Source organism: Salmo trutta, chromosome 29 (genome assembly GCF_901001165.1).
Source record: "Salmo trutta chromosome 29, fSalTru1.1, whole genome shotgun sequence".
Classification (NCBI taxonomy): domain Eukaryota; kingdom Metazoa; phylum Chordata; class Actinopteri; order Salmoniformes; family Salmonidae; genus Salmo; species Salmo trutta.
Window position 1 is genome coordinate 14,438,841 of NC_042985.1, and position 18,611 is coordinate 14,457,451.

At 41.3% G+C, this 18,611-nt stretch overlaps 1 protein-coding gene across 4 annotated transcripts in view; it reads right to left on the reverse strand.

Annotated features, from left to right (window-relative positions):
- The window catches only part of LOC115166986 (protein unc-13 homolog C-like), a 223,886-nt gene that overhangs the window by 20,340 nt on the left and 184,935 nt on the right, over window positions 1-18,611 (reverse strand). For all 4 annotated transcript variants that reach the window (XM_029720976.1, XM_029720977.1, XM_029720975.1 and 1 more), the window contains one exon: window positions 6,375-6,522. In XM_029720976.1, coding sequence (XP_029576836.1) covers window positions 6,375-6,522 — 148 coding nt within the window. The remainder of the gene's footprint in view (window positions 1-6,374; window positions 6,523-18,611) is intronic.

The following is an 18,611-nucleotide window of genomic DNA, read 5'->3' on the forward strand; positions in this document are numbered from 1 at the left end:
ACCTCCAATCCGGTTAGTTTACTCCAATCAGGTTAGGGATGGTAGGATCGTTAGTTTACTCCAATCAGGTTAGAAATGGTAGGATCGTTAGTTACCTAAAATCAGGTTAGTTTACTCCAATCAGGTTAGGGATGGTAGGATCGTTAGTTTACTCCAATCAGGTTAGGAATGGTAGGATCGTTAGTTACCTCCAATCAGGTTAGGGATGGTAGGATCGTTAGCTTACTCCAATCAGGTTAGGGATGGTAGGATCGTTAGTTTACTCCAATCAGGTTAGGGATGGTAGGATGGGAAGTATATAAAAATGATATAGCAAAAAAACAACACAATGTCATCACCTGGTTTAAACATCTCTAGAGACTATATCTCTCTCTTCATTACTCAACGCCTAGGTTTACCTCCAATGTACTCTTTTCCTACCATACCTTTGTCTGTATATTATGCCTTGAATCTATGCTATTGTCCAGAAACCTGCTCCCTTTACTCTCTGTTCCGAACATGCTAGACGGCCAGTTCTTATAGTCTTTAGCTGTACCCTTATCCTGCTTCTCCTCTGTTCCTCTGGTGATGTAGAGGTTCATCCAGGACCTGCAGTGCCTAGCTCCACTCCTACTCCCCAGGTGCTCTCATTTGTTTACTTCTGTAACCGTAAAAGCCTTGGTTTCATGCATGTTAACATTAGAAGCCTACTCCCTAAGTTTGCTTTGTTCACTGCTTTAGCACATTCTGCCAACCTGGATGTCTTAGCTGTGTCTGAATCCTGGCTTAGGAAAACCACCAAAACCCCTGACATTTCCATCTCTAACTATAACATTTTCTGCCAAAATAGAACTGCCAAAGGGGGCGGTGTTGCAATCTACTGCAGAGATCGCCTGCAGTGTTCTGTCCTACTATCCAGGTCTGTACCAAAACAATTCGAGCTTCTACTTCTAAAAATGTACCTTTCCAGAAACAAGTCTCTCACCGTTGCCGCTTGCTATAGACCACCCTCTGCCCCCAGCTGTGCCCTGGACACCATATGTGAATTGATTGCCCCCCATCTATCTTCTGAGCTCGTGCTGCTAGGTGACCTAAACTGGGACATGCTTAACACCCAGGCCATCCTACAATCTAAGTTGGATGCCCCCAAATTATCAATGAACCTACCAGGTACAATCCCAAATCCGTAAACATGGGCACCCTCATAGATGTCATCCTAACTAACTCGCCCTGCAAATACACCTCTGCTGTTTTCAACCAAGATCTCAGTGATCACTGCCTCATTGCCTGCATCCGTAATGGGTCTGCGGTCAAACGACCACCCCTCATCACCGTCAAACACTCCCTAAAACACTTCTGCGAACAGGCCTTTCTAATTGACCTGGCCTGGGTATCCTGGAATGACATTGACCTCATCCCGTCAGTAGAAGATGCCTGGTTATTCTTTAAAAGTGCCTTCCTCACCATCTTAAATAAGCATGCTCCATTCAAAAAATGTTGAACTAGGAACAGATATAGCCCTTGGTTCACTCCAGACATGTCTGCCCTTGACCAGCACAAAAACATCCTGTGGTGTTCTGCATTAGCATCGAACAGCCCCCGTGATATGCAACTTTTTAGGGAAGTTAGGAACCAATATACACAGGCAGTTGGGAAAGCTAAGGCTAGCTTTTTCAAACAGAAATGTTTGTTTGACTCAAAAAAGTTCTGGGACAATGTAAAGTCCATAGAGAATAAGAGCACCTCCTCCCAGCTGCCCACTGCACTGGGGCTTGGAAACTCTGTCACTACCGATAAATCCACAATAATTGAGAATTTCAATAAGCATTTTTCTACGACTGGACATGCTTTCCACCTAGAAACTCCTACCCCAGTCAACAGCCTTGCGCTCCCCACAGCAACTCGCCCAAACCTCCACCACTTCTCCTTCACCCAAATCCAGATAGCTGATGTTCTGAAAGAGCTGCAAAATCTGGACCCCTAAAAATCAGCCGGGCAAGACAATCTGGAACTTCTCTTTCTAAAATTATCTGCCGAGATTATTGCAACCCCTATTACTAGCCTATTACAACCTCTCTTTCGTGTCGTCTGAGATTCCCATAGATTGGAAAGCTACCGTGGTCATCCCCCTCTTCAAAGGAGGAGACACTCTAGACCCAAACTGCTACAGACCTATATCTATGCTACCCTGCCTTTCTAAGTTTTCTGCCAAGCCAAGTTAACAAACAGATTACCGACCATTTTGAATCTCACCGTACCTTCTCCGCTATGCAATCTGGTTTCAGAGCTGGTCATGGGTGCACCTCAACCACGCTCAAGGTCCTGAACGATATCATATCCGCCATCGATGAGAGACATTACTGTGCAGCCATATTCATCGACCTGGCTAAGGCTTTCGACTCTGTCAATCGCAACATTCTTATTGGCAGACTCAACAGCCTTGGTTTCTCAAATGATTGCCTCGCTTGGTTCACCAACTACTTCTCTGATAGAGTTCAGTGTGTCAAATCGGAGGGCCTGTTGTCCGGGCCTCTGGCAGTCTCTATGGGGGTGCCACAGGGTTCAATTCTCAGGCCAACTCTCTTCTCTGTATACATCAATGATGTCGCTTTCGCTGCTGGTGATTCTTTGATCCACCTCTACGCAGACGACACCATTCTGTATACCTCTGGCCCTTTTTTGGACACTGTGTTAACTAACCTCCAGATGAGCTTCAATGCCATACAACTCTCCTTCCATGGCCTCCAACTGCTCTTAAATACAAGTAAAACTAAATGCATGCTCTTCAACCGATCGCTGCCCGCACCTGCCCACCTGTCCAGCATCACTACTCTGGACGGTTCTGACTTAAAATATGTGGACAACTACAAATACCTAGGTGTCTGGTTAGACTGTAAACTCTCCTTCCAGACTCACATTAAACATCTCCAATCCAAAATTAAATCTAGAATCGGCTTCCTATTTCGCAACAAAGCATCCTTTACTCATGCTGCCAAACATACCCTCGTAAAACTGACCATCCTACCGATCCTCAACATCGGCGATGTCATTTACAAAATAGCCTCCAACACTCTACTCAACAAATTGGATGCAGTCTATCACAGTGGCATCCGTTTTGTCACCAAAGCCCCATATACTACCCACCACTGCGACCTGTATGATCTCATGGCTGGCCTTCACTTCATACTTGTCACCAAACCCACTGGATCCAGGTCATCTACAAGTCTCTGCTAGGTAAAGCCCCGCCTTATCTCAGCTCACTGGTCACCATAGCATCACCCACCCGTAACACGCGCTCCAGCAGGTATATCTCACTGGTCACCCCTAAAGCCAATTTATCCTTTGGCCGCCTCTCCTTCCAGTTCTCTGCTGCCAATGACTGGAAAGAACTGCAAATATATCTGAAGCTGGAGACTCTTACCTCCCTCACTAGCTTTAAGCACCAGCTGTCAGAGCAGCTCACAGATCACTGCACCTGTACATAGCTCATCTGTAAATAGACCATCCAATCTACCTCATCCCCATACTGTATTTATTTATTTATTTATTTATTTGTCTTGCTCCGTTGCACCCCAGTATCTCAATTTGCACATTCATCTTCTGCACATCCTACCATTCCAGTGTTTAATTGCTATATTGTAATTCTTTGCCACCATGGCCTATTTATTGCCTTACCTCTCTTATCCTACCTCATTTGCACATGCTGTGTATAGATCTTTCTACTGTATTATTGATTGTATGTTTGTTTATTCCATGTGTAACTCTGTGTTGTTGTATGTGTCGAACTGCTTTGCTTTATCTTGGCCAGGTCGCAGTTGCAAATGAGAACTTGTTCTCAACTAGCCTACCTGGTTAAATAAAGGTGAAATAAAAAATAAAAATAAAAGCATCGTGGGGCAACACGATGCTGCCATCCCCGTGCTTCACGGTTGGGATGGTATTCTTCGGCTTGCAAGCCTCCCCCTTTATCCTCCAAACATAACGATGATCATTATGGCCAAACAGTTCTATTTTCGTGAGATTTTGTACAAAAAGTATGATCTTTTTCCCCATGTGCAGTTGCAAACCGTAGTCTGGCTTTTTTATGGTGGTTTTGGAGCAGTGGCTTTTTCCTTGCTGAGCGGCCTTTCAGGTTATGTTGATATAGGACTCGTTTTGCTGTGGATATTGATACTTTTGTACTTTTGTCTTCACAAGGTCCTTTGCTGTTGTTCTGGGATTGATTTGCACTTCTCGCGCCAAAGTATGTTCATCTTTAGGAGACAGAACGAGTCTTCTTCCTGAGCGGTATAACGACTGTGTGGTCCCATGGTGTTTATACTTACTATTGTTTGTACAGATGAACGGGCTACCTTCAGGCGTTTGGAAATTGCTCCCAAGGATGAACCAGACTTCTGGACGTCTACAATTTTATTTCTGAGGTCTTGGCTGATTTCTTTTGATTTTCCCATGATGTCAAGCAAAGAGGCACTGAGTTTGAAGCTAGACCTTGAAATACATCCACAGGTACACCTCCAATTGACTCAAATGATGTCAATTAGCCTATCAGAAGCTTCTAAAGCCATGACATAATTTTCTGTAATTTTCCAAGCTGTTTAAAGGCACTGTCAATTTCGTGTATGTAAACTTCTGACCCACTGAAATTGTGATACAGTGAATTATAAGTGAAATAATCTGTCTGTAAACAATTGTTGGAAAAATTACTTGTAGATGTCCTAACCGACTTGCCAAAACTATGGTTTGTTAACAAGTTATTTGTGGAGTGATTGAAAAATTAGTTTTAATGACTCCAACCTAAGTGTATGTAAACTTAAACATTTATTTGTAATAAATGTATCGTAATGTATGTGTGTGGCAGGCTTACAATGATGGCAAAAAACAACATTTGAGAGTGTGCTGACCCTGGTGCTAGAGGGGGTATGCAGTTGGAGGTTGAATGTTTGAAGGGGTACGGGACTATAAAAAGTTTGGGAACCACTGCCCTAGATAGACCATCAGGTAGCTCTACTCTGTTAAGAAAACAGAAAACCTACACTTCCACAGAGACACAGTAAAACACAGCATGGAACTGGGACAGATAGAGCGACAGAGAGAGAGAGACAGAGAGAGAGCGAGAGAGAGAGCGACAGAGAGAGAGACAGAGAGAGCAACAGAGAGCGAGTGAGTGAGAAAGAGAGAGAGCGACAGAGAGACAAATAGAGCGAAAGAGAGTGAGTGAGAAAGAGAGAGAGAAGCAAGAGTAAAATAGAAAGAGAAAGGGATTGAAGGAGGCAGTAGATTAAAAAATGCAATTACTGCAATAACCATCTCACACGGTAAACTGGAGAGAAACCAAGCTGACATGGAAAAACACTGCAGCCCACTGTAAGAGAAGCAAGGATAACTATCACAGGGTCACAGGAGGTTGGTGGCACCTTAATTGGGGAGGACAGGCTCATAGTAATGGCTGTAATGGAATAAATGGAATGGTATCCAGCTCATCAAACACATGATATAATTCCCTTCGTCCCATTCCAGTCATTAATTTGAGCCGTCCTCCCCTAACCAGCCTCCTGTGAACAGGGTTAGGAAGTTAACTGAAATTCTAATTCCAATTTCCAACAATGCTTCTCTATGAGAAAAAAATGGAATTGGAATTTCTTCCTGAATTGACTGAAATGGAATTGACCTAACCCTGAACTCTAACCCTAACCTCTAGAGAGGACATTTGGGGACTTTCAGGGACATTTGGGGAAACAGATTAAGTGTATTCTTCCCTTGAGTGGATAGGCTGTATATACTAGCGGAGGTGTCCTTAACTTGAGAGCTTTGGTTGCATATCTACTAGTTCAGTGTCCTTACCTTGACAGGTTTGGTTGCATATCTACTAGCTCAGTGTCCTTATCTTGAGAGGTGTGGGTGCATATCCACTAGCTCAGTGTCCTTATCTTGAGAGGTTTGGTTGCATATCTACTAGCTCAGTGTTTATCTTGAGAGGTTTGGTTGCATATCTACTAGATCAGTGTCCTTACCATGAGAACTTTGGGTGCATATCTGCTAGCTCAGTGTCCTTAACTTGAGAGGTTTGGGTGCATATCTACTAGCTCAGTGTCGTTATCATGAGAGCTTTGGGTGCATATCTACTATTTCAGTGTTTACCTTGAGAGGTTTGGGTGCATATCTACTTTCTCAGTGTCCTTATCTTGAGAGGTTTGGGTGCATATCTACTTTCTCAGTGTCCTTATCTTGAGAGGTTTGGGTGCATGTCTATTACCTCAGTGTCCTTAACTGAAAGCTTTGGGTGCATATCTACCATCTCAGTGTCCTTACCTTGAGAGGTTTGGGTGCATATCTACTAGCTCAGTGTCCTTAACTTGAGAGGTTTGGGTGCATATCTACTAGCTCAGGGACCTTACCTTGAGAGGTTTGGGTGCATATATACTTCTTGATCAAGGCATCAGTAGGCTGTGTGTAAAGGCTCAGAGCGTATTTGAGGGACTTGAGGTCAGGGCTCTTCTCAAGGAACGTCTTCTTCAGACCGTTTCCTCCGGCGTGAAAATATTGCTACGGAAAAGAGAGAGAGAGAAAGGGAAAAAGACAGAAGGAAAGCGTACTGAGTCAGAGTCACTTTATTCACTGTCTTCAGTCTTCAGACCAGAAAGAGAACAGACATAGTCAGTACATTTAGCCTGCTTGTCTGTCCCGTAAAACAAAGATGCTGTATATGTATGTTAAAAGACTCCAGAGTGGCGCAGCGGTCTAAGGCATTGCATCTCAGTGCTAGAAGCGTCACTACAGACCCTGGTTCGATCCCGGGCTGTATCACAACCAGCCGTGATTGGGAGTCCCATAGGGCGGCGCACAATTGTCCCAGCGTCGTCCGGGTTATTAGGGGAGGGTTTTGTCTGGGTAGACCGTCATTGTAAAATAAGAATTTGTTTTTAACTGACTTGCGTGGTTGAATAAAGGTAAAATAAAAAAATATGCAGACAGACTGTTCCTTTTTCTTTTCTGGGATAGTCACCTGTTGAAGTGTCCTGGAGGTAGGACTACTTTTTTAGAGTTGTCCCCCCAGTTGAGCACCTGATTACCCTTTTTGTTAAAGCTGGGCTGAAGTTTACTTGGGTAAGCTTTCATTAACCACATTCATTTTAATGTTGGTTCCTCAGACCAGATTGAAAACGTACATGTTCATGTACCTTTAAGTCTTCCGACCAGACTGACTGTATAGGAGACTGTGTGGGAGAGATAATAAGCATGTTTGCTTATGTAACAATTGTCAAACTGCTTGTTTAACAATACATTTTTCTCCCTCCTAAATCTGCTACTTGATCTCGGGTCCTCTGTCTCGCAAACACTCGACAACGCCTTAGCCAGCTACACCACCGAAAAGCTAGCAATTCAAGGCATTTCAATCTGAGGAGTGAGGTTACCAATCTAACTCGGGTACACTCAGACCAGATAGAACACATACAGAGTTAATGTACTTTTCACATCTTCAGACCAGATAGAACACGTACAGAGTTAATGTACTTTTCACATCTTCAGGCCAGATAGAACACGTACAGAGTTAATGTACTTTTCACATCTTCAGACCAGATAGAACACGTACAGAGTTAATGTACTTTTCACATCTTCAGACCAGATAGAACACGTACAGAGTTAATGTACTTTTCACATCTTCAGACCAGATAGAACACATACAGAGTTAATGTACTTTTCACATCTTCAGACCAGATAGAACTCATACAGAGTTAATGTGCTTTTCACATCTTCAGATCAGATAGAACACATACAGAGTTAATGTGCTTTTCACATCTTCAGACCAGATAGAACACATACAGAGTTAATGTGCTTTTCACATCTTCAGATCAGATAGAACACATACAGAGTTAATGTGCTTTTCACATCTTCAGACCAGATAGAACACGTACAGAGTTAATGTACTTTTCACATCTTCAGACCAGATAGAACACGTACAGAGTTAATGTACTTTTCACATCTTCAGACCAGATAGAACACGTACAGAGTTAATGTACTTTTCACATCTTCAGACCAGATAGAACACATACAGAGTTAATGTGCTTTTCACATCTTCAGACCAGATAGAACACGTACAGAGTTAATGTACTTTTCACATCTTCAGACCAGATAGAACACATACAGAGTTAATTTACTTTTCACATCTTCAGACCAGTTAGAACACATACAGAGTTAATGTGCTTTTCACATCTTCAGATCAGATAGAACACATACAGAGTTAATGTGCTTTTCACATCTTCAGACCAGATAGAACACATACAGAGTTAATGTACTTTTCACATCTTCAGACCAGATAGAACACATACAGAGTTCATGTGCTTTTCACATCTTCAGACCAGATAGAACACATACAGAGTTAATGTGCTTTTCACATCTTCAGATCAGATAGAACACATACAGAGTTAATGTGCTTTTCACATCTTCAGACCAGATAGAACACGTACAGAGTTAATATACTTTTCACATCTTCAGACCAGACTGTGTGGAAGACTGTGTGGGAGAGGTAATAACTATGTATGCTTATCCAGGTTGGCAGCAGTAGGCCTAATAAAAATGTACTCTGTACTGTTGCATTAAGACAGAGGATAATTGTTTAAAGCCCTGCCACATCTGCCACATACACACACTCCACCCCCCCACACACTCTCCACCTCACTGGAGTTCATGAGTTCAGAGGTCATCCTCCATTGGCTCTGGAACAAGAAAGTCATGTTCAGATATAATCCAGTCACTGATGCATTATGGAATATCAGATACAGACCGAAAACAGTGGGTGAGTCAATGAGCCAAAGCTGCTCAGAGTAAATGATCCTAAGCGCTGTAGCTCAGTGTTCCAAATGTCATCCTATTACCTAGAGCAAACTACTTCTGATCAAAAGTAGTGTCCTACATAGGGCATACAGTGTCATTTGGGACTAAGCTCTGTAGCTCTGTTGCCTCGGCAGAATAGGCACAGCCCAGATTCACTCTGAAGATACCGTAGGTGTTGATGAGGGAAGAACGGCAGAGAAACCATCAAAGACATATCCAACACACCACCAACTCCAAGAGCTAGTCCACACAACACCAACTCCAAGAGCTAGTCCATACAACACCAACTCCAAGAGCTAGTCCACACAACACCAGCTCCAAGAGCTAGTCCACACAACACCAACTCCAAGAGCTAGTCCATACAACACCAACTCCAAGACGTAGTTCACACACCACCAACTCCAAGAGCTAGTCCACACAACACCAACTCCAAGAGCTAGTCCATACAACACCAATTCCAAGAGCTAGTCAACACAACACCAACTCCAAGAGCTAGTCCACACAACACCAAGAGCTAGTCCACACAACACCAATTCCAAGAGCTAGTCCATACAACACCAACTCCAAGAGCTAGTCCACACAACCCCAACTCCAAGAGCTAGTCTACACAACACCAAGAGCTAGTCCACACAACACCAATTCCAAGAGCTAGTCCATACAACACCAACTTCAAGAGCTAGTCCATACAACACCAATTCCAAGAGCTAGTCAACACAACACCAACTCCAAGAGCTAGTCCACACAACACCAAGAGCTAGTCCACACAACACCAACTCCAAGAGCTAGTCCATACAACACCAACTTCAAGAGCTAGTCCATACAACACCAACTTCAAGAGCTAGTCCATACCACACCAACTTCAAGAGCTAGTCCATACAACACCAACAATAACATCAACAACAAAACATTTTTTGTCACATACACGGATATGTGTATCATATTATCATCTCAAGTCTTTAACCAGTCCTGCATTCAGCCTATGTATCTCTTCCACCTAAAGGTATAACTTAACTGTGATTGGCCAGAGTCTCCTGGAAGCATTACTCAACTCCTCTAATTGGACGTTCTCCTCGGAATACTGATGGAGAGAATTCCACAGCATGACCAATCTAAACAGGGAGCTGGTGTCCATGGAGATACAGGAATAAATTACATTATTTTTCACGGCGCTGCGTTGTGTTCACCCAGACCCCGGTCTGAACTCTTGTCTGTGTCCCCAATAGCACCCACAGGGCTCTGGTCAAAAGTGGTGCACTATGTAGGGAATAGGGTGCCATTTGGGACGCATTTACTGACTGCATCGACTCCTCTCAGCACCACTACTCCTCCTAAAGACCTCCACTCTACAACTATCCTTTAGGTAAACTCATTACAACCCTACTACCCTGTTAAAACAGTCACCACTCTACAACTATCCTTTAGGTAAACTCTCATTACAACCCTACTACCCTGTTAAAACAGTCACCACTCTACAACTATCCTTTAGGTAAACTCTCATTACAACCCTACTACCCTGTTAAAACAGTCACCACTCTACAACTATCCTTTAGGTAAACTCATTACAACCCTACTACCCTGTTAAAACAGTCACCACTCTAACACTATACTTTAGGTAAACTCTCATTACAACCCTACTACCCTGTTAAAACAGTCACCACTCTACAACTATCCTTTAGGTAAACTCTCATTACAACTCTACTACCCTGTTAAAACAGTCACCACTCTACAACTATCCTTTAGGTAAACTCATTACAACCCTACTACCCTGTTAAAACAGTCACCACTCTACAACTATCCTTTAGGTAACTCATTACAACCCTACTACCCTGTTAAAACAGTCACCACTCTACAACTATCCTTTAGGTAAACTCATTACAACCCTACTACCCTGTTAAAACAGTCACCACTCTACAACTATCCTATAGGTAAACTCTCATTACAACCCTACTACCCTGTTAAAACAGTCACCACTCTACAACTATCCTTTAGGTAAACTCTCATTACAACCCTACTACCCTGTTAAAACAGTCACCACTCTACAACTATCCTTTTGGTAAACTCTCATTACAACCCTACTACCCTGTTAAAACAGTCACCACTCTACAACTATCCTTTAGGTAAACTCTCATTACAACCCTACTACCCTGTTAAAACAGTCACCACTCTACAACTATCCTTTAGTTAAACTCTCATTACAACCCTACTACCCTGTTAAAACAGTCACCACTCTACAACTATCCTTTAGGTAAACTCATTACAACCCTACTACCCTGTTAAAACAGTCACCACTCTACAACTATCCTTTAGGTAAACTCTCATTACAACAAAACTACCCTGTTAAAACAGTCACCACTCTACAACTATCCTTTAGGTAAACTCATTACAACCCTACTACCCTGTTAAAACAGTCACCACTCTACAACTATCCTTTAGGTAAACTCTCATTACAACCCTACTACCCTGTTAAAACAGTCACCACTCTACAACTATCCTTTAGGTAAACTCTCATTACAACCCTACTACCCTGTTAAAACAGTCACCACTCTACAACTATCCTTTAGGTAAACTCACATTACAACCCTACTACCCTGTTAAAACAGTCACCACTCTACAACTATCCTTTAGGTAAACTCTCATTACAACCCTACTACCCTGTAAAAACAGTCACAACTCTACAACTATCCTTTAGGTAAACTCTCATTACAACCCTACTACCCTGTTAAAACAGTCACCACTCTACAACTATCCTTTAGGTAAACTCTCATTACAACCCTACTACCCTGTTAAAACAGTCACCACTCTACAACTATCCTTTAGGTAAACTCTCATTACAACCCTACTACCCTGTTAAAACAGTCACCACTCTACAACTATCCTTTAGGTAAACTCTCATTACAAATCTACTACCCTGTTAAAACAGTCACCAATCTACAACTATCCTTTAGGTAAACTCATGACAACCCTACTACCCTGTTAAAACAGTCACCACTCTACAACTATCCTTTAGGTAAACTCTCATTACAACCCTACTACCCTGTTAAAACAGTCACCACTCTACAACTATACTTTAGGTAAACTCATTACAACCCTACTACCCTGTTAAAACAGTCACCACTCTAACACTATACTTTAGGTAAACTCTCATTACAACCCTACTACCCTGTTAAACAGTCACCAATCTACAACTATCCTTTAGGTAAACTCTCATTACAACCCTACTACCCTGTTAAAACAGTCACCACTCTACAACTATCCTTTAGGTAAACTCTCATTACAACCCTACTACCCTGTTAAAACAGTCACCACTCTACAACTATTCTTTTGGTAAACTCATTACAACCCTACTACCCTGTTAAAACAGTCACCACTCTACAACTATCCTTTAGGTAAACTCTCATTACAACCCTACTACCCTGTTAAAACAGTCACCACTCCACAACTATCCTTTAGGTAAACTCTCATTACAACCCTACTACCCTGTTAAAACACTCACCACTCTACAACTATCCTTTAGGTAAACTCATTACAACCCTACTACCCTGTTAAAACAGTCACCACTCTACAACTATCCTTTAGGTAAACTCTCATTACAACCCTACTACCCTGTTACAACAGTCAGCACTCTACAACTATCCTTTAGGTAAACTCATTACAACCCTACTACCCTGTTAAAACAGTCACCACTCTGCAACTATCCTTTAGGTAAACTCATGACAACCCTACTACCCTGTTAAAACAGTCACCACTCTACAACTATCCTTTAGGTAAACTCTCATTACAACCCTACTACCCTGTTAAAACAGTCACCACTCTACAACTATACTTTAGGTAAACTCATTACAACCCTACTACCCTGTTAAAACAGTCACCACTCTAACACTATACTTTAGGTAAACTCTCATTACAACCCTACTACCCTGTTAAAACAGTCACCAATCTACAACTATCCTTTAGGTAAACTCTCATTACAACCCTACTACCCTGTTAAAACAGTCACCACTCTACAACTATCCTTTTGGTAAACTCTCATTACAACCCTACTACCCTGTTAAAACAGTCACCACTCTACAACTATCCTTTAGGTAAACTCTCATTACAACCCTACTACCCTGTTAAAAACGTCACCACTCCACAACTATCCTTTAGGTAAACTCTCATTACAACCCTACTACCCTGTTAAAACAGTCACCACTCTACAACTATCCTTTAGGTAAACTCATTACAACCCTACTACCCTGTTAAAACAGTCACCACTCTACAACTATCCTTTAGGTAAACTCTCATTACAACCCTACTACCCTGTTACAACAGTCAGCACTCTACAACTATCCTTTAGGTAAACTCATTACAACCCTACTACCCTGTTAAAACAGTCACCACTCTGCAACTATCCTTTAGGTAAACTCATTACAACCCTACTACCCTGTTAAAACAGTCACCACTCTACAACTATCCTTTAGGTAAACTCTCATTACAACCCTACTACCCTGTTAAAACAGTCACCACTCTACAACTATCCTTTAGGTAAACTCTCATTACAACCCTACTACCCTGTTAAAACAGTCACCACTCTACAACTATCCTTTAGGTAAACTCTCATTACAACCCTACTACCCTGTTAAAACAGTCACCACTCTACAACTATCCTTTAGGTAAACTCACATTACAACCCTACTACCCTGATAAAACAGTCACCACTCTACAACTATCCTTTAGGTAAACTCTCATTACAACCCTACTACCCTGTTAAAACAGTCACCACTCTACAACTATCCTTTAGGTAAACTCATTACAACCCTACTACCCTGTTAAAACAGTCACCACTCTACAACTATCCTTTAGGTAAACTCATTACAACCCTACTACCCTGTTAAAACAGTCACCACTCTACAACTATCCTTTAGGTAAACTCTCATTACAACCCTACTACCCTGTTAAAACAGTCACCACTCTACAACTATCCTTTTGGTAAACTCTCATTACAACCCTACTACCCTGTTAAAACAGTCACCACTCTACAACTATCCTTTAGGTAAACTCTCATTACAACCCTACTACCCTGTTAAAACAGTCACCACTCTACAACTATCCTTTAGGTAAACTCATTACAACCCTACTACCCTGTTAAAACAGTCACCACTCTACAACTATCCTTTAGGTCAACTCATTACAACCATACTACCCTGTTAAAACAGTCACCACTCTACAACTATCCTTTAGGTAAACTCTCATTACAACCCTACTACCCTGTTAAAACAGACACCACTCTACAACTATCCTTTAGGTAAACTCATTACAACCCTACTACCCTGTTAAAACAGTCACAACTCTACAACTATCCTTTAGGTAAACTCATTACAACCCTACTACCCTGTTAAAACAGTCACCACTCGACAACTATCCTTTAGGTAAACTCTCATTACAACCCTACTACCCTGTTAAAACAGTCACCACTCTACAACTATCCTTTTGGTAAACTCTCATTACAACCCTACTACCCTGTTAAAACAGTCACCACTCTACAACTATCCTTTAGGTAAACTCTCATTACAACCCTACTACCCTGTTAAAACAGTCACCACTCTACAACTATTCTTTTGGTAAACTCATTACAACCCTACTACCCTGTTAAAACAGTCACCACTCTACAACTATCCTTTAGGTAAACTCTCATTACAACCCTACTACCCTGTTAAAACAGTCACCACTCCACAACTATCCTTTAGGTAAACTCTCATTACAACCCTACTACCCTGTTAAAACAGTCACCACTCTACAACTATCCTTTAGGTAAACTCATTACAACCCTACTACCCTGTTAAAACAGTCACCACTCTACAACTATCCTTTAGGTAAACTCTCATTACAACCCTACTACCCTGTTACAACAGTCAGCACTCTACAACTATCCTTTAGGTAAAATCATTACAACCCTACTACCCTGTTAAAACAGTCACCACTCTACAACTATCCTTTAGGTAAACTCATTACAACCCTACTACCCTGTTAAAACAGTCACCACTCTACAACTATCCTTTAGGTAAACTCTCATTACAACCCTACTACCCTGTTAAAACAGTCACCACTCTACAACTATCCTTTAGGTAAACTCTCATTACAACCCTACTACCCTGTTAAAACAGTCACCACTCTACAACTATCCTTTAGGTAAACTCTCATTACAACCCTACTACCCTGTTAAAACAGTCACCACTCTACAACTATCCTTTAGGTAAACTCACATTACAACCCTACTACCCTGATAAAACAGTCACCACTCTACAACTATCCTTTAGGTAAACTCTCATTACAACCCTACTACCCTGTTAAAACAGTCACCACTCTACAACTATCCTTTAGGTAAACTCATTACAACCCTACTACCCTGTTAAAACAGTCACCACTCTACAACTATCCTTTAGGTAAACTCATTACAACCCTACTACCCTGTTAAACAGTCACCACTCTACAACTATCCTTTAGGTAAACTCTCATTACAACCCTACTACCCTGTTAAAACAGTCACCACTCTACAACTATCCTTTTGGTAAACTCTCATTACAACCCTACTACCCTGTTAAAACAGTCACCACTCTACAACTATCCTTTAGGTAAACTCTCATTACAACCCTACTACCCTGTTAAAAACAGTCACCACTCTACAACTATCCTTTAGGTAAACTCATTACAACCCTACTACCCTGTTAAAACAGTCACCACTCTACAACTATCCTTTAGGTAAACTCTCATTACAACCCTACTACCCTGTTACAACAGTCAGCACTCTACAACTATCCTTTAGGTAAAATCATTACAACCCTACTACCCTGTTAAAACAGTCACCACTCTACAACTATCCTTTAGGTAATCTCTCATTACAACCCTACTACCCTGTTAAAACAGTCACCACTCTACAACTATCCTTTAGGTAAACTCTCATTACAACCCTACTACCCTGTTAAAACAGTCACCACTCTACAACTATCCTTTAGGTAAACTCATTACAACCCTACTACCCTGTAAAACAGTCACCACTCTACAACTATCCTTTAGGTAAACTCATTACAACCCTACTACCCTGTAAAACAGTCAACCACTCTACAACTATCCTTTAGGTAAACTCTCATTACAACCCTACTACCCTGTTAAAACAGTCACCACTCTACAACTATCCTTTAGGTAACTCTCATTACAACCCTACTACCCTGTTAAAACAGTCACCACTCTACAACTATCCTTTAGGTAAACTCTCATTACAACCCTACTACCCTGTTAAAACAGTCCCACTCTACAAACAATCCTTAGGTAAACTCCATTACAACCCTACTACCCTGTTAAAACAGTCACCACTCTACAACTATCCTTTAGGTAAACTCTCATTACAACCCTACTACCCTGTTAAAACAGTCACCACTCTACAACTATCCTTTAGGTAAACTCCATTACAACCCTACTACCCTGTTAAAACAGTCACCACTCTACAACTATCCTTTAGGTAAACTCTCATTACAACCCTACTACCCTGTTAAAACAGTCACCACTCTACAACTATCCTTTAGGTAAACTCTCATTACAACCCTACTACCCTGTTAAAACAGTCACCACTCTACAACTATCCTTTAGGTAAACTCACATTACAACGCTACTACCCTGTTAAAACAGTCACCACTCTACAACTATCCTTTAGGTAAACTCTCATTACAACCCTACTACCCTGTTAAAACAGTCACCACTCTACAACTATCCTTTAGGTAAACTCTCATTACAACCCTACTACCCTGTTACAACAGTCAGCACTCTACAACTATCCTTTAGGTAAACTCATTACAACCCTACTACCCTGTTAAAACAGTCACCACTCTGCAACTATCCTTTAGGTAAACTCATTACAACCCTACTACCCTGTTAAAACAGTCACCACTCTACAACTATCCTTTAGGTAAACTCTCATTACAACCCTACTACCCTGTTAAAACAGTCACCACTCTACAACTATCCTTTAGGTAAACTCTCATTACAACCCTACTACCCTGTTAAAACAGTCACCACTCTACAACTATCCTTTAGGTAAACTCATTACAACCCTACTACCCTGTTAAAACAGTCACCACTCTACAACTATCCTTTAGGTAAACTCACATTACAACCCTACTACCCTGATAAAAACAGTCACCACTCTACAACTATCCTTTAGGTAAACTCATTACAACCCTACTACCCTGTTAAAACAGTCACCACTCTACAACTATCCTTTAGGTAAACTCATTACAACCCTACTACCCTGTTAAAACAGTCACCACTCTACAACTATCCTTTAGGTAAACTCATTACAACCCTACTACCCTGTTAAAACAGTCACCACTCTACAACTATCCTTTAGGTAAACTCTCATTACAACCCTACTACCCTGTTAAAACAGTCACCACTCTACAACTATCCTTTAGGTAAACTCTCATTACAACCCTACTACCCTGTTAAAACAGTCACCACTCTACAACTATCCTTTAGGTAAACTCTCATTACAACCCTACTACCCTGTTAAAACAGTCACCACTCTACAACTATCCTTTAGGTAAACTCATTACAACCCTACTACCCTGTTAAAACAGTCACCACTCTACAACTATCCTTTAGGTAAACTCTCATTACAAACCCTACTACCCTGTTACAAACAGTCACCACTCTACAACTATCCTTTAGGTAAAATCATTACAACCTACTACCCTGTTAAAACAGTCACCACTCTACAACTATCCTTTAGGTAAACCTCATTACAACCCTACTACCCTGTTAAAACAGTCACCACTCGACAACTATCCTTAAGGTAAACTCCATTACAACCCTACTACCCTGTTAAAACAGTCACCACTCTACAACTATCCTTTAGGTAAACTCTCATTACAACCCCTACTTACCCTGTTAAAACGTCACCACTCTACAACTATCCTTTAGGTAAACTCATTACAACCCTACTACCCTGTTAAAACAGTCACCACTCTACAACTATCCTTTAGGTAAACTCTCATTACAACCCTACTACCCTGTTAAAACAGTCACCACTCTACAACTATCCTTTAGGTAAACTCTCATTACAACCCTACTACCCTGTTAAAACAGTCACCACTCTACAACTATCCTTTAGGTAAACTCACATTACAACGCTACTACCCTGTTAAAACAGTCACCACTCTACAACTATCCTTTAGGTAAACTCTCATTACAACCCTACTACCCTGTTAAAACAGTCACCACTCTACAACTATCCTTTAGGTAAACTCTCATTACAACCCTACTACCCTGTTACAACAGTCAGCACTCTACAACTATCCTTTAGGTAAACTCATTACAACCCTACTACCCTGTTAAAACAGTCACCACTCTGCAACTATCCTTTAGGTAAACTCATTACAACCCTACTACCCTGTTAAAACAGTCACCACTCTACAACTATCCTTTAGGTAAACTCTCATTACAACCCTACTACCCTGTTAAAACAGTCACCACTCTACAACTATCCTTTAGGTAAACTCTCATTACAAACCCTACTACCCTGTTAAAACAGTCACCACTCTACAACTATCCTTTAGGTAAACTCTCATTACAACCCTACTACCCTGTTAAAACAGTCACCACTCTACAACTATCCTTTAGGTAAACTCACATTACAACCCTACTACCCTGATAAAACAGTCACCACTCTACAACTATCCTTTAGGTAACTCTCATTACACCCTACTACCCTGTTAAAACAGTCACCACTCTACAACTATCCTTTAGGTAAACTCATTACAACCCTACTA